At 34.1% G+C, this 24,753-nt stretch overlaps 3 protein-coding genes across 15 annotated transcripts; all 3 read right to left on the bottom strand.

Moving 5' to 3' along the window:
• Positions 1 to 4,154: 4,154 nt before the first annotated feature.
• Positions 4,155 to 8,475, bottom strand: LOC7471485 (spermidine synthase 1). Its single transcript, XM_002311553.4, has 9 exons — positions 8,103 to 8,475; positions 6,647 to 6,723; positions 6,417 to 6,539; positions 5,696 to 5,800; positions 5,404 to 5,476; positions 5,252 to 5,323; positions 4,931 to 5,126; positions 4,563 to 4,689; positions 4,155 to 4,450 (listed from the first exon to the last, which is right to left on the bottom strand). Exons 1-9 carry the CDS (start codon positions 8,269 to 8,271, stop codon positions 4,385 to 4,387), a joined length of 1,008 nt encoding a protein of 335 aa, XP_002311589.3. The 5' UTR covers positions 8,272 to 8,475; the 3' UTR covers positions 4,155 to 4,384.
• A 2,713-nt stretch (positions 8,476 to 11,188) lies between these two features.
• LOC18101545 (RNA-binding motif protein 25) lies at positions 11,189 to 16,555 on the bottom strand. Of its 13 annotated transcripts, none has more exons than XM_006379753.3 (8): positions 16,127 to 16,276; positions 15,765 to 15,850; positions 14,707 to 15,597; positions 14,427 to 14,579; positions 13,294 to 13,717; positions 12,501 to 13,187; positions 11,767 to 12,368; positions 11,189 to 11,618 (listed from the first exon to the last, which is right to left on the bottom strand). In XM_006379753.3, exons 3-8 carry the CDS (start codon positions 15,055 to 15,057, stop codon positions 11,367 to 11,369), a joined length of 2,469 nt encoding a protein of 822 aa, XP_006379815.2. In that variant the 5' UTR covers positions 15,058 to 15,597; positions 15,765 to 15,850; positions 16,127 to 16,276; the 3' UTR covers positions 11,189 to 11,366. The 13 variants fall into 13 exon arrangements, with proteins under 13 accessions (XP_006379815.2, XP_052311070.1, XP_052311072.1 ...); XM_052455110.1 differs by having other exon boundaries at positions 14,707 to 15,581; XM_052455112.1 differs by having other exon boundaries at positions 14,707 to 15,542.
• A 1,339-nt stretch (positions 16,556 to 17,894) lies between these two features.
• LOC7457854 (uncharacterized) lies at positions 17,895 to 20,719 on the bottom strand. Its single transcript, XM_002311551.4, has 3 exons — positions 20,225 to 20,719; positions 19,409 to 19,576; positions 17,895 to 18,413 (listed from the first exon to the last, which is right to left on the bottom strand). The coding sequence occupies exons 1-3, from the start codon at positions 20,493 to 20,495 to the stop codon at positions 18,190 to 18,192; spliced, it is 663 nt and encodes a 220-aa protein (XP_002311587.3). The 5' UTR covers positions 20,496 to 20,719; the 3' UTR covers positions 17,895 to 18,189.
• Positions 20,720 to 24,753: the final 4,034 nt, after the last annotated feature.

Raw genomic sequence — 24,753 nt, 5'->3', positions numbered from 1 at the left:
GATGGCAAAACTGAAGTCACTCAGGATTTACAATTAAAAAAATAATAATTAAAAAGCCTAAATAAATCAAGACATAATTTAGATTGTAGCAGTAAAAATATTATTTATCCTTATTTGAAAAAGTCAAAACACATGGTCTTGGAATATAAAGTTATTTTCATTGGGATTTATTTATTATTGTCGTCTGGTTACCGAGTAGAAAATCTTATAAAAATCTTAAACACATGGGAAAGGTAGATAGACTGTACAGGCTTGACTCCTCAATGTCACAAGAAATTGAGCGGCTCAAAGGCAAAGAGAAGAACTGACTCGTAAGTAAAAAGTCTCTCCAACCTGAGGCCAGACCTCAGTCGAGAGTGAAGAGTCGTGCTTTCTTGGAAGGAAAGAGAATTCCGAGTAAATAAAAGATTCTTTCATCGAAAGCTAACTGCTAACAGAGTTGCTTGCTTTCTAAGGGTGTCCATGAGAAAGAGGTATAAATTTTTTTAAAAAAAAATTTTAGATTATTTTGATATGTTGATGTTAAAAATAATTTTTAAAAGATAAAAAAACTTTAGTTTAATATATTTCTAAACGAAAAATACTTTAAACCTCTACCACAATCTCAATCACAATAAGAAGGAGTGACAAGGCAAAGGGTTCTATATTTTTCACATAAACAGTGTAATAACTAATATATCCTTAGAAGTTAAAAAAAATTAAAACTTTTTGGTTTTTTTACCTTCAAATGCATAGTTAAATGATTGTGGTTTATCCTCTACATGGTGGTTTGACGCGTGTCAACAATAGATGTGTGGTTGATCTCCGGTGAATTCCCCCACTCCCTCTCTTTTCTCTTTCCACACCTTAGTTTTTGTGTTGGCCTTGCTAAAAATCAAATATGTCCTTCAATTATTGTTTACTTTAATTTTGGTTTTTATTCTTTTGACTGCTATTTACTTTGTTCTTAATGCTTTTTAAAGTTTTTTTATTTTCGATTTTGTCCCTGGATATTTTATTTCATTTAATTTTTTTATCCAATTTGATCATCATTCTTTTTATTGATTCTTTTCTAATCCCTTTCTTTATTTATTTTTGTGTTAGTTTCATCCCTAAACATTTTATTTCATTTATTATTTTTATTTAATTTTGGTCCTCATTATTTTTATTGCTATTTTTTTAATCCATTTTAGATTTATTTTATTTTCTAATTTAGTCCATGATTATTTTCTTTGATTTAGTTTTTATACTGGGATTGGTCTCATGACTCAAATCACTAATTTTAAAAATTATCTCGATTTAACACTGATTTATTTTCCATATTATTTTTATTTTTTTACAATTTTATCATTGGATATTGAGCCTTATGCTTCATTACTAGTTAAATTTTCCTTCATGTGGGTTTATCTCAATTGCATATCCCTGATTGCGGGATAGTAAAGCTAACTCGGGTTTACTCGAGTTTTTTTCTAGTGTTTCTTTTGTTAAAATTGATTTTTTTTATAATTTCATCATTTTACGTTAGGTTATTGGGCCTTGAACTTTGTTATTTTTTTTCGCTTTACTTTATGTGGGGTTATCCCGGGTCGCGGGTTAATGAAGTTGACTTGAGTTGACTCTGGTTTTTTACAACTTTCTTATTGGTTTAATTTCAGCCTTTTTTTTCTAGGTCTGTATTTTTAAAAATATTTTTTAATCTCAATCTCATGTCATGGGTCACATGTTAGTAAAGTTAACTCGGGTTGACTAGATTTTTTTTTTCAATTTCATTCTTTGACATTAGGTTATTATGCCTTGGGTTTTGTGAAATTTGTTTTTGTTTTCTTCCATATGTGGTTATCACAGGTTGCGGGTTGGGCTAACCCGAGTTTACACAGGTTTTTTTCGATCTTTTTTTTTTAAATTGATATAACTTCATTCCTTTTTCTAGGTTTTTTTCAAACAATTTAATTTTTTATCACAATCTCATGATGTGAATCAGGGGTTAGCCAAGTGAACCTGGGTTGACCCGAGTTTTTTCTCTGATGTTTTTTTTATTGATGTTTTTTTTTTAATTTCATCATTTGACATTAATGTACCACTTGTTATTGCGACATAACCACACTTTTTTAAAAAAAAGTGTGGTTTTTTCCCCTTCAAATCAATTTCTTTGATGTTTGTTTTGATTTGTTGGTATCGAAATGAATTTTAAAATATATATAAAAAACTATTTTTATGCATTCCAAAAAAAAAATGCTTTGATAAGCAACTACTACCACAATATCAGACACTACCTAAATTATCGGGACTTAAGTTTAGTAATTGCTTTTACTTTTCTTTCTGAGGCTATTCTAATCTCATCTTGCAAGTTCCAGATGTTGAAGGAGCTATCATTCTTTATACTAGGAAACAAATTATCCGGCTCACGATGCAGCGCAGACCACCTATCTAGTAATAGTTATATAAGAAGAGTGTGCGGTAATTATAAATTATTTTACAAGGAAAATTAAACATTAAAAAATTATCATAAAAGGTTCTTTAAGCAAAACTAAAACAATAATGAAAACCACTTGAATAGAATTTCTTTAAATATGAAAAAAAAAAAAAAAAAGGAGTAACGTAGGCAGCACAATTGAATAAAGATTCTCATAAAATGAACTTTATTTGGTCATTTCCATTTCAAGAGGAAACTTGTATATTTAATTTTTAACAGATGCTGAATTGGTATGGGATTAGGAAGCAAGTTCGAGCTTGATCGCAGGAGTTCACTTGGGCCAAAATGCGTTGACAGAAGAAGAGACCTATGGATTATGTTATCTCGAGACTGCTTGAAAAGAAATGCTTGCAGCATCTATTATGTTGGAGGGGAAGAAGTCCGAGGCGGCACCGATCTACTAGTTGTTCCCCAGCCAGTATTTAGCGAGAAATTAGGCTTTGCTTAACACAACCATCCCCAGTGAAGCTCTTTCCAGACACGATTTCTATTTTCTGTATTGTAATTCAGCTAAATCTAGCATTATAAATCTTTTATATTAGTTTTGACTTTTCAACTCAACAGGAGTTGTAAGGCCGAACTGTATATAAATTGTTTTTAGTTAAAATACCATTTTTTCTTTACCATCCTAACAAAAAAATATTTATTCAAATAAAATATTTTTTTCCGTGGAATTCCAACTCAATCATGTTGAGCTAGCAAATTAGAACTAGATTTATAGCTCACTCACTTGATCTCTCAGTTATTTCGTTGTATCAATTTTAAATTTGTTATTGTATTTTTGTTTCATTTTACTTATAGCATGGTGGGATTGTTCTTTTCCTAAATCAATAGAAATTATAGATGGGGACCAAGTTGTAAAATTTGCATTAGGAAATAGGAAGGCAAGGCAGGGCCCTAGAAAGGTTGGAGAGGAATCATTCTTGCGGTAGCCACTAGCCACTAGCCACCCACCACAAATGTGTAGGGAGACATGCAGAATCTGAACCAAAAGCTTTTTGATTGTCGCAACTCGCAAGTGTCAGGTAGTTTTTCTGCTGGACGAACGCAACCTCGACCCTCGTCAAGGCTTGATAAAATACCTGTTGCTGAAATTTGCGTACCTAGGGAAAGAAAGCCGCCAATGGACGGAAACTAGAGGCATATTTGGACAACATTAGAGGCCTAGCAGCACTGTTCGATCTAATCGCATTGAACAAGCATAGCCCAAAAATACCTCGGTAATGAGCATTGAACTGAGGCTTAGGTCCACCTTTCCCTTTTTTTGTGTGTATTTTTTGCTCCTGTTGCATCGCATGGCTGAGCAGTGAGCATGGAACTGAGCATTCAAGCCTAATGTGCGCCACGATTGCTACGAGAATTTCTAACTCAGCAGCACAGCTTGACACATGCCCCTACATGGTTCTCAGGGCATTTGGAACCAAAATTGCCGAAAATTAGAAGTCCTGGTCCGTACTGAGAACATGCAAGGGAGTTTTGCCGCATACCTTTTCCTAAAATCTATCCATACACCAGCGCACGGTGTTTAATTTGCGGGCCTTGTGCATGTAAAAACATTTCTCTTACAGGCAGATCTGATTTCTACAAAAAGTCGAGAACCTCAAAGTATGTATAGTATCAAAGTCATAGGAAAAGTTATAATTGTAGGTTTTACGAGGCAAGCAGAAAAACCACATATCTATCAACTAAAAGGTCTACCTGATTGCTTTTGAAAATTTTCATATCTCGATAATAATTTTAAGGTGGGTCTGACCCTTGAAATCCATAAAAAACAAAGTAATCAAGTTCTCTCAACTAAACCATTGCTGAGAACATAAATTTAAACTTCAACTTCTTCCACAGCTCATTGCCGAATAGTCCTTTCGGGGAGGATGAAGACCAAACCCTTGACAACATCTTTAGCCTGCTCCTTCACTGATCTTCAACATTCTATCATTCAGCCCCTGAATCAATCACTTTCTTTGCAAAAGAAGGCAAACAGAAAGCCGCTGTATGCAACTGAAATTGGGAACAGGAGTAATTGTAAGAACAGAACTATAGTATTCAGTGAAACGAATTGGAAGAAACATGGGCTCATTTAAGAAAGGTAATTTGCTATAACGCCCCTCACCTCTGAGTTGTAGAATTTCAAAGGTTTTGATTTTCTTTGACTATCATCGACATCTATAGGATTAACTGGATGCTTGAAATCAACAGGGGGTCCCTCGGTAGAGCAAAGCATGAAACCAATCATCCCGCTGAAACAAAATAAATCCAAAAAAAATTAGAAACAAAGAATACATCATATCCACTTACCACCAAATAGCATTACGTCAAGGGCAACAAATAAATAAAAGACGTCTGATTCTGATAGTAAGGATCGGGCTGGGAAGATATGTTTAGATAAATGATAAGGGCCTTCAATTCTAAGAGTGAGGTCGCTGTTATATGTGCACATCAACAATGCTATAAGTGAGAGGGCAGGGGATAAGTACAGGCCTTGGGTAAGTAGGAACAGTAGTCCAAGCATAGTTGACAGAGCCTTTGAAGATCTGACGGCAGTTTGCCACAATATCCTCAATGATGTTCATGTGAAGCCATATACTTTCTGCCTGTGTGCTCACAACTCCTCCTGGACGGAGAGCCTTTGCTACTGACTCAAAAAAGGGCTTCTCAAAAAGCTCTTGAGCAGGACCTGAGTGATGGAAACATAATCGTTTGAAAGTTAAAAGGAATTCAGAGCTACTAAATTAAAACAGACAATTGTCAAGTTCCCTCTTAACAAGTACAAATTTGCAGAGCTTGCAGTAGTGCTGTTACCTATTGGGTCGGAAGAATCTACTATGATTGCATCATAAGTACCTTCAGGAACAGCCTTTAAGAATGCAACTCCTGCAAGTTCAAAGAAATTCGACCAATAAATAAATTCACAAGATAAGACAAAAGGGGAACAAGAAAGCAGCAGTTCGTACCATCACCGACACGGAGAGTCACTCGGGGATCCTCATACCCGATTGCTACGTCAGGGAAGAATTTTTTAGAAACCTGGAAGACAAAAAGGGAATAAGTTATAGTACAGAGACTGTTTCAAGGATACTTGAAAATTTGGGTCCTAAATGTTATAAAATTGAAATCGAAACGGAAAACTCAATCAGAAAATGTCATATCCACTTCTTTAATGAGATCAAACTCCATGCCAAAGTAACCATTAAAAATCTGGAAAAATAGCCTAAGTATGAAAGAGGCTTTAGGTGTCCTACTCACATCAACAACCATCTTATCTATTTCACATATGTCAATCTGCTCAACAGAAGAGTGCCGAGCCACTTCCCGTAGGACCCCACCATCTCCTCCACCAATAACCAAAACCTGATGAAGAAAAAAATGGAGTAAGAATTAGAAAGAAAAAAGAGAAACTAAATTTAGCACCATGCAATTATGTTAAATAATATTACCAAGGAAAAACACCGAAAAGAAGTCCTGTGAACATAAAACTAGATCAATCAGCTCAGCATCTTCCACCCCATATTCAACAGCATTGAAATGAATTTTTTATTCTAACTTCTATAGATTGGCACTTCTCGCAAGTCAAAATTCTTTTGATTTTCTCTTTCATCTATTAGTTTTAGATCCCATATCCTCTGGCTGTAGTTCTGAAATGCTCAATTAACATGCTTCCTGCTTTCTAAAAATTTCCACCACACCAAATTGTTGATATAGGCTCTAGGTAAAAATGGCAAAAAAAAAGAAACAAACCATGTATTCCATTTCTGATGCCACCCATCCCATTAAACTAAATATGAGTATTTGAATGGCCCATTCCCTACTGACATATCCTATGCACAATGCATCAACTGCACATCAAAGGTGTAAGATTTTAACCAGGAATGAAATACTAACTAAAATGTGTCGTAATACATGTAACAACGTTCAAATGGCACTCAAGTATGCAAATGCATTTCCATTCGATTCTTTGATTCTATACCTTCTTTGGGTTTACAATTGAGCAAAGAGGAAGGTGAGTGATCATTTCTTGATATGCACATTCATCCCTCTCTGTTAGCTGAATCACCCCATCTAAAACTAGAACCTTTCCATACGTTGATGACTGCAAAAGAGCATCATGATGCATAATTCAGCATCAATATATGTTATAAGAAAAGTTTGGACATATAAAAAACAAAAAGATTAGCACATCTCCAGGGTATTAATTACCTGAAAGACCATGACATTCTGATAGTCAGACTTCCCTTGAAATAAGATCTTCTCTACTTTCAAGGAATGTGCTTCTCCTACAGGTTTCAAAAGTGAATCTCGTAAGAAGAAATAAAATCCAAAAACGTGGGATTGAGAAAGACTAGGGCCATGAACAAGAAAAGTTACGATGAAGTTGGCAAAGATAATGAGGCTTCAGATGTACATAACATTACATAGAAAAACACCAAATATAACAACATTAAAGTGCAGAACAGAGAATGGTGCGACAAATTAGCTGACATTCTAAATACTGCAAGGTATCCTTGCTCAATATTGCAGAAATAGCCTCAGTCGAGTGGCACAAGGACATTTCAAGGAAAACAGCACAAGAAATCATTTTGTAAATAAATGCAAAGCTTGTTCTTTTCTCAGTAATCCTATTTGTATCAAAATTCAAAACTCCCAAAACTTGAAAAAATACCATATTTTTAAGAATCATTCAGAGTAACATGAATGAAAATCAGATACATGCAAGAGGACAGAGCAGATACACGCCAATTCCCACCAATCAGGTACAAGCACCTAGACTAGTAAAAATGAAAGGGATTTTAATTAAGTCAGTGGTTAAGGGTGTAATAGAACATTAGATGGCATAAACATCAAAAAAGAAGTTCCCATTACAGGGAATAATCATATAAATTAAAAATAATTATGACGAACAGAAAAAGAAAAGGTGCCCCTGGAGTGAAGCCATGAACAAGAACAGCCAAACGAATTGTAAATACTCGAAAAAAAAGACCTCCAGGATTACCAGTTAAACCTAAAGCAAAAAAAAATCTCACACAAACCAAACTGACTTAACAGCCCGAATTGAAGTCCTCAGATAAAACATAATTTGCAATAAGACGTAACAAAAGAACACCACAGAGCAGATACACGCCAATTCCCACCAATCAGGTACAAGCACCTAGACTAGTAAAAATGAAAGGGATTTTAATTAAGTCAGTGGTTAAGGGTGTAATAGAACATTAGATGGCATAAACATCAAAAAGAAGTTCCCATTACAGGGAATAATCATATAAATTAAAAATAATTATGACGAACAGAAAAAGAAAAGGTGCCCCTGGAGTGAAGCCATGAACAAGAACAGCCAAACGAATTGTAAATACTCGGAAAAAAAAGACCTCCAGGATTACCAGTTAAACCTAAACCAAAAAAAAAATCTCACACAAACCAAACTGACTTAACAGCCCGAAATTGAAGTCCTCAGATAAAACATAATTTGCAATAAGACGTAACAAAAGAACACCCATGATTCTTATAGATTAACAGCTACGCAGAACAACATGAGTGTATCATCTTGTATTCCAAAGAAACAGAGGAGGTCTTTAACTTTTCAAGATGCATAGTGTTCTTGGTTGTAATCAAAAGAAAAGGAGGCGAAAAATGAAGGGAGGTTAGAGAAGAGAAATACCAGGCCACATTGGGCTAATCTCAGAGAACCAGCCAGGAATAACAGAGGAAATATAATCGCTACTGTTGGTCTCTGTCTCCATGGCTTCAGTGGCAGCAAAGGCCCCGTTCTCTTCATCTTCTCTTGGCCTCTTCACTGGCAAATCTCCAACAAAACTCTCTTCAGCCATACAGACTCTCTGAGAGTTTCTCTTGCTGAAGCACCTAAAACCCTCTCCTCCTCACAAAAAAAAAAAAAAAACTCAGGTACGTAGAAAAAGGAAAGAGGAGGAGGAGCACCCTGAGAGACAGATGATATAGAGGAGAGAGAGAGAGAGAGAGAGAGAGAGAGAGAGAGAGACACCCTCAAAAACCTAATGAAGAGGTATGCCCAAAGTTTACTACTTAAAAGGAATGGAAGGGAAGCCACATGCTCCTTTATTTATTTTCCCATATTCTAATCCTTTTTTTTTTTTTATGGGTGCATAATTGATTGATGCGTGGTAATTTATTTTATTAAATGGTGATATATATTTTAAAACCAACTTGAACATAAATTAAGATTAAATTTACTTATCAAATAATTGTAAGATTATATCTCCTATTTTAATATAATATATTTAAAGTATTTTAATAATATTCTTTATGATATTAAATATATTTTCAAGACTTAAATTTTTAATGTAGAAGGCTACAACCTTCATTACTCTTGGTGCAGGAAGATTTTACTGGTGATCCTAAAATTCTAATAAATAAATAAAATATGTTTGATAGGTTGATGTTAAGAATAAATTTTAAAAATATTATTTTAATATATTTTTGAACAAAAATTATTTTAAAAAGCTAAAATTAAGATTTTTTTGTTTTTTTATATTTTCATATTATTTTAATATATTAATATTAAAATTAAATTTAAAAAATAAAAAAAAAACACATTATTTTAATATATTTTTAAATAAAAATTCTTAAAAAAACCCACAACCACAACTATCAATCATCCAAAAAGTAAACCTTGATTCGGATGGCAATAATAATAATAATAATAATCACTGCTATACGTTGCATCGCAGAGAGAATCTGCTTATTAAAGACGCGTCCTTGTTTCTGGTTTCCCTTTTACTTTTTGTGAGCATAATATCTCCTTAAAATCAGAGACCTGATTGTTTATGATGTGAATCATAGCATGAAGGATGTGCTGCAGTAAATGATGGGGCTATCAATTAGGGTTCTGGGAACTTTGGGATGAGGTTTCCTCAACTTTTTCCTCCTTTTTCTTTTATCTGACGGTTTGATGAGGCATTTCACATGATTATCACCCACATGGTGTTTTTAGTCTTATATTTTTTTTTTTAATTTCTAAATCGTCCAGATTAATTGACTTTTATTATGATTTTCTCAATTAATTCATGTTTCTCAGTTTAAATATATTAAATACCAAGTGGTAAATAATTACAGGGTATTAGAGCTTTTTTATATCAGATAACAGTCAATAACTGGCCATGTGATGTGTTTTATCATGATAAGTACTAGAGGAACAACCCGGTTGGTTTTCCGGTGATACCCCATCCCTTTCTCCTTAAATTTATTCCGGTCTCTGGTCTATTATTTGGAGCCGTAGGATTGGATTTCTAGTGGTCTTGAGCCATTAGATTGATGAGATAAGCTCTATCCTATTCCTCCTCGCCTGTGTCGCAACTTCCAATCTTAACCATCCACCCCATCTCCCCGGCACCAGAAAATGCCCCTGCCTCTTCACCTTCTCGATCATGGAGAAATCATGGGAAGACCCTAGTCTTCTGACAACGGAAGGATGGTGGTCACCGAAGAAGAAGGGAATGATTACTTCAATAATGTGATACTTTAATGATTACATCACCTTCCTTCCCCGCCCTTTTTAAAACATGGGTGAACTTTTTAAGGTTGCGAGCGTGTTGTCGCAGTGTTGGACTTTATAGTAAGAAATGGACTGTGCAAAATTATTGGCTGTATAAGATTGAGATAATAGTACATTCTCTAAAGTTTTTATTTTATTTTATTTCAGTAGTTCAATTGTCACTTATTTAGATATTTATACCCCGTTTATGTTTAAAAAAGCACGTGAGAATCAAGTGCGCAAAAAATGTTAATATAATCCCTTGAATCATTGTTATATATTTTGATTTACATCTCTTGAGAATTTATTATTATTAATATATTAAATCATATTTATTGAGAATATGAGAAAATCATGTGTAATGACCAAGATAATTGAAAAATAAAAAGTAAAATATTAAATCAAATTAAGAAATAAATAACTAGAATAAAAATCCTAAAAATTGGATAAGTAATTATATTTTTTCTTCTTGTTGGTTATATTATTCAAATTTATGAAACTGAATAAAAAATATATTATATTTTTCAAGTAATTCGTTAAATGACACTTTATCGATGCTATCCCACAAAAGACCTCACAATCCAGCAATAAAAGAAAGAATCAAATCAGGTGCAAGTCATTGCTTAAGTCTTTTATTGTATAAATAGAAAACACTCGCCTAAAAAGTTCAAGACTTGTCAACTTTCAAACCAAAATCTTTTTTTTTCTTTTATATATATCTTCTTTAGGGTATTTATTCATGGTGTTTTATTTTGTCAATGTTTTGACTTTTTTTTTTTGTTGTGCACGTGTTTTTCAGTGTTTTTTTTATGAGTTTTCTGGTGTAAATCAAAGCTAATAATATTTTACCTAGGAGATTAGAAAAATAAATATCCAAGAGGTGCCCATCAAGTGGCCTCTATTAAAATTATTTTGATTCTTTATTTGATGTGCATATGATTTTTATGTGTTTTTTTTAACAGAATTATTAATAGAACCTAATAGAAAGGGTGTAAATCCAAATCTGTGGTCGTTGAACTATTGAAAAAAAAAATTGAAGAAATATATGAAGAAAATAGTTGCCTGTAATTTAATTTGGATATGGAGAAAGTTGTTTTTGTTAGAAAGAGATTCATGATGTTTTAAGGCAAGTGAAGAAGAGGAAAGTGTATTCCTTAATTAAGATGAGGAAAATATTTTGGTAGCAAAAAGGGTTTTTTTTTTTTTTTTTCTAGTTGACTGTAAACAATATTCCATTTACCAGCTTTCCTAAAATTCACTAAACATTTGAAAGTTTGGAAGATAGTTTTAGAAAACCATTTACATGAAACAAACATGGCCTGCAATCTATTTTCTGTTCGAAACTACGAAGATTAAGACTAATAACAAGATCAGCTTTGTGCCTATGCAAGTAAAAAGGTATTGCATGCTCTATCATGATTTTGACCGGAGGGAAAGACCTGTTTCCACTTTCTTGATTTCAAAGATGAGCATCCTCCACATCTTGAGGACAAAAATTTCAGCTTCATCATCTAATATAGCCTGAAGCATCTCCAACATTTGGGATGCCTTCACATGGTCTTGAGTACTCGACACGATGTAATCAACCAATGTGGTTTCTTCCTCTCCCAAAAACTCTGTAATCTTCTTTGATATCCAAGGTCTCATTCTCTCATGAAGCTCATGCTGTGAAGGTGCAGAACAAAACAACATGAGAACATTAAAAAGCATGAACTTCGGGCATGGTAGTAAAAAATGAGGGGACAAGAAGGGAAAGCAAATATTTGACACGATTTATTCCTAAGCAGTAAGAACTGTAAAAAGAGTTGCTTACCTTGTCATACATGGCCCAATTTATCTCATACGAGAATAGCTCCTCCTTGGTCTTTGGGATCATATCAATCAATTGCTTCACATCCAAAAGCTTCCGTTTATCTGGTGTCTTGACTTTATCTAGCCCATGTTCTCGGTTTCGGTCCCTGTCCCATTCAAGAACCTTTTCTTTGTTATCATATCTGCTTCGATTAATGTCATCATCATTACGGTCCTTGTCCCGTTGGCTTGACCTATCATGAGAGCGTCTGCCTCTTTCTGCATCAGGCTTCTCCTCTTTTGGCGCAACATTTGATATTCGCTTTGCAAATTCTGCAGCAGCAACAAGATTTGGTGGCTGTGCTCCAGAAACAGCATGTTGGACAGCCTGCAACTCCTCATTTGAATAATCAATGGGAACCAGTGGCCTCATTTTTTTCTCCTTTTGTGCATCGCCATCCTCCTCTTCATGGAAAACAGATGGGACAGCAGCTCGTTTTCCAGAGCCAACTAAACCAAAGCCCAACTTTCTTGCAGGAACGCTACCACTCTGTCGCGTATCTGATTCAGCTATCAATGCCATGTTTGATTCATCACCGGCACCATTTTGTAAAATCCCATCACCTGTCATGCAAAGCATGCCACCCTCAAAAACATTGAAGTTTCACATTTTTTCCGTCAAGAGATGTCGGGGAACAACACACTAACATTAAAACAAAAAAAAACAAGAAACAAATACAGATAAAGAAAGTTTACCTGTGTGGTTTTCATTACCAGAAACACCTTCATAATCTTTTTCAACAGCCTTCTCTGTACTTTCAATACCAGGTCCTTCGGTCAGACCCCTCATATCACTTCCATTCGAGACATTTCCAGACAAGAGTTTCGATGGATCTCTCTGTTTCTCCTGAAGCTTTTCTTCCTCGTCTCTCCTCTTGGTCTCAGCAATTTCTTCCTCTTCTTTGAGCCTCTCAGCCATGTCATCCTCCTTCTCCCGTAGCCTCTTCCTTCGCCTATCCTCTAAAAAACTTCTGTGCCACCTTTTTCTTGAATCATCATCTTCATCTTCCTCGTCATGAAGAATCTCCTTCCTTCGTTTGCGTTCTCTTTCTTTATCCCTCTCCTTCTCATACTGCCTCTGTTTCTCCTTCTCTCTCTCCCTATACTCCCAATCTTTGAGGCGTTCTTCATACACACGCTCGGCCTCCTCAATCTTCCTTCTCTGCTCCCTCTCTTTCCTAACTCGCTCTCGTCCTGTTTCCCTTCCATATCTTTCAATTTCTCGTTCTTTTTCCCGTTTTAGATCTCGTTCTCTGTCTCTATCTCTGCTTCTCCTGTCATACCCTCTACTCCTATCGGGCGAGCTCGTTTCAGGCCTGTCCTGGTCATTTGCAGCTTTATTGCCACTAGTTGTCTCATCATCATTTTTACCATCAGCTGCATCTGCATAATCATAAACGTCAACAATTAATAGTTGAAGTTTGAAAAACTACCATCAGAACATAGACTAATAAAAGTAAACTGATGATGTATCATTGTAAGCACTCACGACTCCTCATTATGTCAGCATCAGTATTAACATCTCTCGATTTAGATGGCAATTCCGAGTTTGGATTGACAGAACCATCTGCAGGTGCTTGTGAAGGTGGTGGAGGAGGAGGCAGAGGTTTGGTCTTTAACCTCTCTTCTATCATGCTAGTGAGCTTCTCCAGAGCCTCTCGATCACCTACCTTGTCCTCATCAGTCACAATACCAAAGTTAGCAAGGTCATGATTTTCTTTGTTCCCTTTGTCACTATCATTGCTTAAGACATTGATGGAGGATATGGGAGGTTCGCCCTTCTCACTATCAATGCCTGTTCTATCCTCCTTGTCAGCCCCTGCAGCTTGAGTCTCTTTGAAAATCTTCGAGTTTTCAGTTTTCTTTTCAACATACCGCTCCAGATATTCTTTAGTTGCTTGATCAACATTTAACTGTTAACCATGCAATAGAAAGGACAGCGATGAGATGCAAATGAATTAGTTAAAACAAATACAAAATAAAATGAAGAAAGACAACAGTTGATTAATGAAAAATCCACTACTTTTAATGAGTGATTCCTTGAAGCAGCCACGATATGCATGCTACACTGTGCTTTTATTTTCTAGGCCCTAAGCCCCTATTTCCCTTTGTCAAGAGTGCTTCAAAACTGACAAGGGTATTATACAGAATAAGTATTCCACGCATTAGGTTCAAATTCTGAATTTATGTTAAAAGGTGGTTGCAACCACTAATTATTTGCCTCTCCCAAATTAAATTTCTAATTTTATTTCAGATCTGGTAGCAAACTTTCCTTTTCTTTTTCCAATATTCGTTTTGGTCAAGCAAGGTTAAAACGAGTGAAGAATTTCTCAAGGATAAAAAAAATTACAAGAAAGGCAAACAATTAATTTTTAAATCTTAACCTCATGAAATTCCAGTGAAATACTGCCTGCCAAATTAAATGCTGAAGATTTCAAGATTTAAAACCTCCTATTCACTTGCTAACCAGAGATTTTCTTACAATAAAACTCATTTACATGCCTGCCAAAGAACAGAAAAGTTCAATTGAAATTGATACCAAACATTGAAAGTTATTGCCATTCATCTCATAATCAATGGTGTTTCCAGAATTTCAAGAAAAAAAATGAGATCCCTACATACCATTAGTTCTTGCCTATCAATGTTAAATTTAGTCAGCAGTCGTAATGCTCGGAGAACCCCTTCGGCAGATTCAAATTCACAAAATCCAAAACCTCTAGGAGTTCCATTAGCAGGATCTTGAGGGCGTCTCCAACTCTTGACAGGTCCACACAACTTCAGAAAGTGAAAAACCATAGATTTTGTCAGAATGAAAACTTCAATAGTTTGACATAAACAAGGCTATTGGTAAAGCAAGAGGAAGCCTGATTGTGAAGCATAAATAGTGCAAGTGATAACATACCTGAAGGAGTGATGACAAAAAATCATTTTCCACAGATGGTGCTATCTTGCCAACATAAACTGTGGTTTGTGGTTTCTCAGCTGGTGTCACAGATGGAACTACTGGCCTGATAATTTGGGAGATAACTGGGCGAACACCAGGAATCCCAGGAACAAGGGGCCGAGGCACTGCTGGAACCACACTGAATGCTCCAGGAGGGCGTGGAAGAAATAAGGGGCGAACCATTGCTGGATACGGGGAGGGATAGCAAAGGATTCCTGCAAAAAATAAAAATAAACATCTACGTAGACACATCAGAGCAGGTCTACGAATGAAATACAGAATGAAATCATGGTTCTCACCATTAAGCATATGGGCAAAGAAGAATTTGAAAAGAATAATCAAGTGTTGTTACCACACAATAAAAGCATATTAGAGATGGCACCATAGGCATCAACTATCACCAGCTGAACAGATAACCTGAGGGAAACATAAAGAAAAATAGGATCGAGTTCATAAACATGGACTTGTGAAGTTGGCTTACCTCGTGCATCTGCTTGCAAGATAGTAGTCTTTTCAAATCATCCCATGCACCAAATGTGGGATTTTGACATGCAGTAACATGAGTTTTGGAATATCTTGTGGGTACAAGGGAGGTAATAACACAGAAACTAGACTAGTAAAATATTTGCAATTTTAGTTTATCATCACTGTTAGTTGTTCAACGAAAGCAGGTAAACAACAAAAGAATAGCAAGAGAGAGGGGGAGAAAGAAAAGGATTGATGGTAAATCGGAAGAATTGTGATACCTTAGAACACAAGGCCAGGGAGCGTTCAGTTGTTAACATGTTCTGCTGCTGGCAATTCATAGACAGGCCCATGAAATGGAAAGAATCCTTACAATTACCAGAACTAAAATAAACATGACATGATTCAGAAGGATATGATGGTTCAAGATTATGTTAGTACTCTTCTTTAGTAAGCTCTAATAATACCGATTTTTTGGCTTTCACCTTGAATTTTTTTATTCCAGAGCAAAAAAGAAAAATCAAACAAAACCAGGCGAAATATGTGCATACCAAAAAAAGGAGTTGTAGAAGGTGATTGATGGTGTCTCGGTCTTAAAGAGCCTTCCAACTTTTCTCACCGTATTCAATCAAGACCACTGTAGGAGGAAAACATCCGGTCATCTATATCCCTTTTTGGAGGGTTTTGTTTTCTAAATTCCTCCACTACCCTCTTTTAACTGAACACACTCCCCGTGTATTTAATTCAAAACTCATCGTTATCATTCAGTAATTAAAATAGCACACAAATGAATTCAACAGGAAGAAAACAACAATATCTAATGATTAAACGATGACATGGACGGACAGACAGACGGACAGAAAGATTAAAAAAATAAAGAAAATTAAAAATTGGAAGAAGAGGAATAACCCACCAGGTGGCGGAGCGATGGTCCCTTGATAACCATTGGGGATGGGCGTGTAGGGTGGTCTCGGAGTCTGAAATCCTGGCTGAACCTGATACGGCGCCATCATGGGGGGGACGCCAACGCCAAAGCTATGGTTTTGATAAAATTGTGCAGCAACTGGACGGAATGAGGGAGGCTGCGAGTAGGAGGTGATCGACGGCGTTGGTGTGATTTTGGCACCGGGTTGGGATGTTGGGTTATCATTGTTATTATTATTAAGGGGTTCAGTTTTTAAGGAATTGGGGTCTGGAATGGCGGGAGAGGGAGCAGCAGATGAGGAAGGATCCTCCGCCATGGAGAGAGAGTGTCTGAGAGAGATCTGATCTGGCGATGATATGCGCTCCTAGCGTTGTTTGGTTTAATTTATTTAATTTAATATGGTGTGTGCCCTCATTGAATGAAGAGCCGAAGAGCATTTGTTTTTTTTCTTGCGACCTGCTTGCTTGTGGTCATTTCAATGGGAATCCTCGTAGATCTAACGGTTAGGATTTCATTTGTACGAGGTAATGTTTGGTTATGAGTTTTTTTATATATAAAAAAGTTTTAATTGACAATTATTTTATTTTATAAAAAAATTCAAATAATTAATTATAAATGAACCGCCTGGACTTTCCGAACATGTAGAATATTTTTTATTTGTGAGTGTAATAAATATTATTTTTAAAGTATTTTTTTGTTTAGAGATGTTTTTAAAAAGTATTTTTAGCTTTAAAAAATATTAAATTAATATTTTTTTTAGTATTTTATATGTTTTGATGTATTAATATTACAAATTAAAAAATATATATATTAATATATCTTAAAACAAAATTATCTTTAAAAAACAGAATGCATCATAATCTTAACACTCGTTGTTGTTTTAGGATATGAGGGAGGAATGATGCAGTATGAATTTTTGTTCCTCCCTGTTTAGTTTCGGGAGATGAGACGGTAAAAAATGCAGAAAATGTTTTGTATCTTCTGCTAGTGCACTTCTATTTGAATTAAATTATATATATAAAAAAAAACATTATTAGATTCGAGGTTGTTTCACTGCTGATAGTGAAACACCTCCTTTTTTTCCGCTTTTACCTATCTTTTGAGATTTCACAGTCAAACTTTTTTATTATTTATGATTTAGTCTTTTTACAGCGAGTTGATTTGCTTTTAAACTTAATAGCTGGTGCATGTAACATAACAACTGTCTGGGCCATGATTGTGCGTGCAACCGTCACCAAGCTATGTATGAAGCCCTTCATGATTCCGATGGAATCGTCGGCGTGAGGCTTTCTTTCTTGATGGTGCTGGATATGAAGGTCCGTCGGTGTGACTCAACAGTCTCTTAGAAAATAATGCTCAATCTTTAATGGAGATTGGCTGGCCCTTTAATTTCAGTTGAAGGGTTGTGCCAACAGCCAACTAATTGAGATTGGCCGGCCCCTTCAATTTCAGTTGCCGTTGGACTTTCAGTATACGACCCAAATCTTCGAACTAGTTCACTGACTATTACAAGTTTCAATTAGACCCCCCAAATCAATGCTGGCGTTTTATTCATATCCATTTAACAAAAAAAATAAATTCTTGCTGTTAAATTTCAAGTGAGAAGCACTTGCTGTTAAATTTTTGTTTATATTCATATCTAATTATAACTGATTGGTTTGTATGAAGCCTAAAACACTAAGCAAGAATTTTCATCCCCAAGTAATTGTACTTTGGAAAAACAGTAAGATATGCAATATGATTGGCAAAATTCTCAGAAGAGAAAAAGGACTGATTGATTGAAATTCAATGCCCAATCTCTGATCTATGTGCACATGAGATAAATTGATCCCGGAGCCAGAAGATTAAGCCTACAAAATAAAATGCCGAACAATTAAATACCAAGGTAGAGGAAGACACTGCCAGTTTTTTGGACGAAAGAATCTTCATTAGCGTGCAGCTGCTAAACCTTCACTGCATGTTTACCTGAATTTGCTCTTACAACTCTATCGTCTTAGTGTTCATCACCTTTACACCAAATCATATAGCTGGTTATGGTTTGGAAGAGGTAATCACAAATCTGATCTACCCCCACGAATAATCTCATCCCTATCTATGAAACGCTCAAGCAGCTCTTTCTCTTTCAAAACTAAGCACTCGTCAGCCTTCCCAAACCAGCCATAGCGGTGCTTGGCAACATAATCATAGACAGCATCCCTGATAGGAGTTGGAATTATCAAGAGTGTGCTCGGAGCAGAGTAAGGCTGAGGCAAGTATGACATTACTCTCAGTGCAGCTGCAGGGCCACATACACAAAGTAGCGAAGTTAAGGCTCAAGTTTTTGTTGTCAAGAAAAAATAGAGGGAAGCTTGAAAAGGGAAAAAAAAAAAAACCAGTAGTGAACAGAGAAGCCACTCATGAATTCACATGCCAATATTGAAAAATTTGCCACGTTAAGAGAAATAGCTTATGAGTCACTGGAACTGAATTCACTAGTAGATGAAATCAATCTCTAGGACTTCTAGCAGTTTACAGAAATGAAGCTGTTCAGTTTCTGGTGTAACAAGTTGTTCAGTGAAAAAAAAAATCCTTGGTTCAACTGTGCAAACATTTCTCGCTTCTGTTCAGATGTGCTACAAAGGTAAGCTGATGAAACAGGAAAGAAACAATCACCAATTTACCACTGTCTGGACATGGGTATCAATTCACAAGAACTTCTGATAGTCTCACTAATGCAGCAATCTGTTATTCTATATTTGATAATCAATTGGCATTGTCTTTGAAGATTGTTACGTCTTTTGACTCTTTTCTATGACAAAACTAGAACTTGGACTACTTAAAGGGAAAAAAAAGGGAGACAATGAGAGCTTCAGTATAGATCATCTTCTTTCAAATGTTGATCAGTCTAACTAACCTAAATATGAAAATTCCAATAGGGCAATGTTCATGAGTCTTCAATCATTAAAGTAACTTTTTGCTTATCCATATTGAAAAGCCCCAACAATTCTATAGGGAATAAGCTCTCTTGTAAAGTAATAACACGAGTAACTCAGTTACCACCTAACCAGCTGTGGTTAAAGAAGAAAAACTAAATGATTTGGCAATTGGCATTGCATAGTATACGTGTGAATATTTCCTACAGCACAACACAATCTCACTTGGTAGCACAACTACTTCTCATCTTAGTGAGGTAGGCTATCAATAAACATCAATTTCCATGAACGCGGAAAACTAGCAATGGAGAAGCTGGCATAAGATGGATGAAGAGTGAATAAATGACAGAAAACTAACCAGTGGAAGCTTGGTGGTATGATCCTGGACCTTCAATGAAGAGAAAGCGACGGAGAACATCCTCTCGGTTAAGACCACAGAGTGCCAAATATGGTTCTGCAGCCTTAGATTGCAGGCAGCAGAACTTAATCTTCCCGTATTTGTCTGCTTCAATCACCCACTTCACCCCTGTAAAACTGGAAGGTGTGAGAGAGAGCATGAAATAACTTAATTACTTGGGACTTAGGACCCGCATTTTTGGTACAAGATCACCAAAAAACTGGAAGAAGAATAAAAAAAAAAACAGCACAAGCAATTGATTTAATGAACATAAAGGTCCAAGCATGTATTTGTCAATATTATAATAAAGGGAAAGTAAGATCTGATTAAAACCAAACTGTTTTCTTTACTTACATTTTTGAACTGTGATTAAAAGCAGACTGTTGGGGCACATTTAGGCAGTGTTCGAAAAGCGATTGAAAAAGAGGTTTTCTAAAAATTAAATTTTTTTTATTTAAAATTAAATTTTTTTTCTATATTTTAGATTGTTTTAATGTATTATATTAAAAATAATTTTTAAAAAATAAAAAATTTTATTTTGATTATTTCAAAATGAAAAACTTTGAAATATAATCATCACAAACACCCCCATTAGATATTGGATAGCATTAAAACAAACATCCATTTAGGAGACATACGATACAGTATAATACACAGTACACTGTAATGAGGAAAGAAATAGAGATCGGGGCTGGGATTGGGGGTAATGGAAATGCGCAGAAAGCATATACACTGTGAGAAATAATAAACCGATAAGTAGTAGGTGCGTAAGTGTACCTCGGTGGCAGAGATGGCAGACAGCATCATAGACGACGACACGAGGCTGAAGGAGAGTGGGGAGTGTGGCCACTGGCTTCACGGTGGAAGCAACGGATGGGTACAGTAGCTCTTCTTCTGCGCTGACGTCGGCAACATCAACTGCAGCGACGTCCGTTGATGATTTTGATGAAAACCAGCCGCAGCCAGATTTTAATGGAGATGATGAGGAAGAAGATAAAAATGGAGCCACTTTTCTAATCCGTCTGACCATCATCTTCGTCGACATCATCAGAGACTGTTGTTAATCTTCAGTTCTAGAACGGATATACTAGTAATCAGTTGTAATTAGTGTTGGGTTTGTTTAATTAAGATGGAGGCGCTGTCAAGGGTCGAGTACTCTCCGGAACCACGAAGGTTGAAACTTGAAACAAGCCCTGTGATTTTGCGTTTCAACCGAGTGTCTAGACATCCGTTCGAATGTTTGTTTTCCTTTGTGGTTTTCTTTTTAGTTAAAGTTATACTAGAATGATGGCCCGCACTACGTCGCGGGTTAATTTTTTTATATAAAAAATATTAAAAAAAATTAAAATCTAAGAGTATTAGATTTTTCTATAAAATTATATCTAAGAGCATTGGGTCTGTTTGCTAGTCCTGACCCAAAAGTTATATTTATAATATTAATAATAATATTAAACTTGCATGATCCAAGTGTAAGCGAGTTTGGTTGCAACATCAAACTCGGGAGCCTTGGATATGAGTTTGGTTGCAAGGTCTTGTTATAAAAGTGTGATAATTAAAAAGAAAAAAAAAATTAATATTACAGAATGAAATTAAAAAAAAAAGATTAATTGAAAAGAAAAAAACAATAAAGCAAAGCATTATTCCGATGAATAGTGCTTTGCAAGGAGGGGTACAGTAAAATCCCCTTATGAGATCACAATAATCTAATGAGCAATAAACAAAACAAATCATAAAGTTTAATTCTTAATCAAATCGATATTAAAAGATGAAATTGAAAGAAAAAAACTACTTAAGAAAAAAAAAATGTTGAATCAACTGGTTTAACCCGTCAAACCTGGGATTCGTGTCATGAAATTGAAAGAAAAAAGATTGATGTCTTTTAGTTATAGTCAATTACAATATTTAAAGAAGAAATTGGAAGAAAAAAACTAATAAAAAAAAGAAAAAAAAATCTGAATCAACTGGGTTAGCCTACCAAATCAGGTTAACCCGTCAAACCTGAGATTCGTATCATGAGAGTGTGATAACTAAACAGGAAAAAATTAACATTAACAAACTAAAGTGAACAAAAAAAAAGATTAATTAAAAAGAAAAAAAGGGAAAAAAAACCTACAGCAAGAAAAAAACTAATGAAAAAAAAAGAAAAAAAATCTGAATTAACTATGTTAACCTGTCAAACCAGGTTGATCCGTCAAACCTGGGATCCGTGTCATGAAAGTTTGATAACTAAATAGAAAAAAACTTAATATTATAAATTTTTTAAAAATAATAATTAAAAAGCAAAAAAACAAAAAGCAAAAAAAAACAAAGAAAAAAAACCTACATGAAGAAAAAGAAAAAAAATCTGAATTAACTGGGTTAACCCGTCAAATATGGGATTCATGTCATGAAAGTTTGATAACTGAATAGGAAAAAAAAATTTACGGGTTAACCTAGAATTAGCTGGGTTAACCCGTCAAACCCGGAATCCGTGTCATGAAAGTTTGATAACTAAATAGAAAAAATTTAACATTAACAAACTAAATTAAACAAAAAAAATTAATTAAAAAGAAAAACCAGAAAAAAATCTAGGTTAACCCGTCAAACCCGAAACCCGTGTCATGAAAGTTTGATAACTAAATAGAAAAAAAAATTTAACATTAACAAAAAAAATTAAAAAAAAATATTCATTAAAAAAAACAAAAAAAAAGCAAAAAAAAGAAAAGAAAAAAAATTGCTTTTAAAAAAACAAAGCAAAACGCAAAAAAAAAAAAAACACAGCTTAGCGTTTCACTGTGGACTACACTCGAAAAAATTAATTAAAAAGAAAAACCAGAAAAAAAATCTGGGTTAACCCGTCAAACCCGGAACCTGTGTCATGAAAGTTTGATAACTAAATAGAAAAAAATTAAACATTAACAAAAAAAATTAAACAAAAAAATATTCATTAAAAAAAAGCTTAAAAAAAACAAAGAAAAAGGCAGAAAAGAAACAAAAAACAGCTTAAAAAAAACAAAAAAAAAAAAGCGAAAATTGCTCAGTGTTTTACTAAAAAAACAAAGAAAGAAAAGCCTACATGAAGAAAAAAACTAATGAAAAAAAAGAAAAAAAATCTGAATTAACTGGGTTAACCCGTCAAATCTAGAATTCGTGTCATGAAAGTTTGATAACTGAATAGGAAAAAAAAAATTATGGGTTAACCCAGAATTAGCTGGGTTAACCCGTCAAACCCGGAATCCGTGTCATGAAAGTTTGATAACTAAATAGAAAAAATTTAACATTAACAAACTAAATTAAACGAAAAAATTAATTAAAAAGAAAAACCAGAAAAAAATCCGGGTTAACCTTTCAAACCCGGAACCCGTGTCATGAAAGTTTGATAACTAAATAAAAAAAAAAACATTAACAAAAAAAATTAAACAAAAAAAAATATTCATTAAAAAAAACAAAGAAAAAAAACAGCTTAAAAAAACAAAGAAAAAAGAAAAGAAAAAAAACTGCTTAAAAAAACAAAGCAAAACGCAAAAAAAAAAGACAGCTTAGCGTTTCACTGTGGACTGCACTCGAAAAAATTAATTAAAAAAGAAACCAAAAACAAATCCGGGTTAACCCGTCAAACCCGGAACCTGTGTCATGAAAGTTTGATAACTAAATAGAAAAAAAATTTAACATTAAAAAAAATTAAACAAAAAAATATTCATTAAAAAAAATCTTAAAAAAAAACAAAGAAAAAGGCAAAAAAGAAAAAAAAAAAAGAGAAAACTGCTCAGCGTTTTACTAAAAAAACAAAGAAAGAAAAAGCCTACATGAAGAAAAAAACTAAGGAAGAAAAAGAAAAAAAATCTGAATTAACTGGGTTAACTCGTCAAATCTGGGATTCGTGTCATGAAAGTTTGATAACTGAATAGGAAAAAAAAATTACGGGTTAACCTAGAATTAGCTGGGTTAACCCGTCAAACCCGGAATCCGTGTCATGAAAGTTTGATAACTAAATAGAAAAAATTTAACATTAACAAACTAAATTAAATGAAAAAATTAATTAAAAAGAAAAACCAGAAAAAAAATCCCGGTTAACCCGTCAAACTCGGAACCCATGTCATGAAAGTTTGATAACTAAATAGAAAAAAATTTAACATTAACAAAAAAAAAATTAAACAAAAAAAATATTCATTAAAAAAAACAAAGAAAAAAAACAGCTTAAAAAAACAAAGAAAAAAGAAAAAAAAAGAAAAGAAAAAAATCTGCTTAAAAACAAACAAAGCAAAAAAAAAAAAAACAGCTCAGCGTTTCACTGCGGACTGCACTCGAAAAAATTAATTAAAAAGAAAAACCAGAAAAAAAATCTGGTTTAACCCGTCAAACCCGGAACCTGTGTCATGAAAGTTTGATAACTAAATAGAAAAAAATTTAACATTAACAAAAAAAATTAAACAAAAAAATATTCATTAAAAAAACAGCTTAAAAAAAAGCAAAAAAAAAAAGTACTTAGCATTTTATTGTTGACTGTACTGTGCAGTCTACGATAAAACACTGAGCAATTTTAGCTATTGTTATAATATAATTATAATAATAATTATTATAATGTTCTCCATGCATTTTTACCCTCTTCTCTTATCAACTGCGCGACAAAAACCAGCAGTTATGTTCTTCTTTAAAAGAGTGAAATTGTTTATCAAGTTCTGAAAAGTCAGTCGATATCTTGTCAAATCTATTTTACGTAATATTTTATATTTGTGCCAGAAAAAAGAAAGAGATGGAAAGCTATAACCTGTTAAAAAAACATAAAAATATATGGCAGGGTTGCTGCCACGTACCCAACAAATGAAAGAAAACTGGCCAAAATTGTAAGAACGAATTTTAAACGTAAACAGTGCAATCTACAGTGATTCTATAGACAATTTACAGTGATTCACTGATCTCTTTTAGTTTTTTCTTAATGTAGGCAATGGTAGATCCCAGATAAATTACGAAAGGTGTTGATCCTTGAACCCTGTTTTTTTATTTTTTTTAGTTTTAAAATAAAATTTTTATTATTTTATTATGTTAATATTATAAAAAAATAAAAAAATATTATTTTAATATATTTTTAATTTAAAAATATTTTAAAAAACAATTTTATGTAGCAAATTTAAACTCTGGGGATACCAAATGTAAAATGTTTTAAAAAATACAATAAGATAGTGTAACGAACTCTTGATATATAATAAATTGTTCTTTAAAAATCTAATACGCGGGGTATGATAAAATAATAAAAATTTTATTTTAAAACTATCTTATTGTATTTTGTCGATTCTTGTGATCTAATATACCAGTTTAGGTGAATCATG

The sequence above is a fragment of the Populus trichocarpa genome, chromosome 8, assembly GCF_000002775.5.
Source record: "Populus trichocarpa isolate Nisqually-1 chromosome 8, P.trichocarpa_v4.1, whole genome shotgun sequence".
NCBI lineage: Eukaryota > Viridiplantae > Streptophyta > Magnoliopsida > Malpighiales > Salicaceae > Populus > Populus trichocarpa.
The sequence above is the reverse complement of the archived record's forward strand: the minus strand, read 5'-3'. Positions and strand labels throughout refer to the sequence as shown.

Bases quoted from the DNA above. Each gene is read 5' to 3' on its own strand.
- LOC7471485 (XM_002311553.4), bottom strand. From the start codon at position 8,271: ATGGCTGAAGAGAGTTTTGTTGGAGATTTGCCAGTGAAGAGGCCAAGA. The intron at 5,801-6,416 runs GTATAGAATCAA...TTTCTTCATCAG, and splicing joins CAATTGTAAACCCAAAGAAG to GTTTTGGTTATTGGTGGAGG. The intron at 4,451-4,562 runs GTGAGGGGCGTT...TCCCAATTTCAG, and splicing joins TGAAATTCTACAACTCAGAG to TTGCATACAGCGGCTTTCTG.
- LOC18101545 (XM_024606854.2), bottom strand. From the start codon at position 16,454: ATGGCGGAGGATCCTTCCTCATCTGCTGCTCCCTCTCCCGCCATTCCA. The intron at 13,718-14,426 runs GTATGTAGGGAT...CATGGTTAACAG, and splicing joins TTGATAGGCAAGAACTAATG to TTAAATGTTGATCAAGCAAC. The intron at 11,619-11,766 runs GTAAGCAACTCT...GCACCTTCACAG, and splicing joins ATTGGGCCATGTATGACAAG to CATGAGCTTCATGAGAGAAT.
- LOC7457854 (XM_002311551.4), bottom strand. From the start codon at position 20,495: ATGATGTCGACGAAGATGATGGTCAGACGGATTAGAAAAGTGGCTCCA. The intron at 19,577-20,224 runs GTACACTTACGC...CCAGTTTTACAG, and splicing joins CTGCCATCTCTGCCACCGAG to GGGTGAAGTGGGTGATTGAA. The intron at 18,414-19,408 runs GTTAGTTTTCTG...GTGGCCCTGCAG, and splicing joins ATACCACCAAGCTTCCACTG to CTGCACTGAGAGTAATGTCA.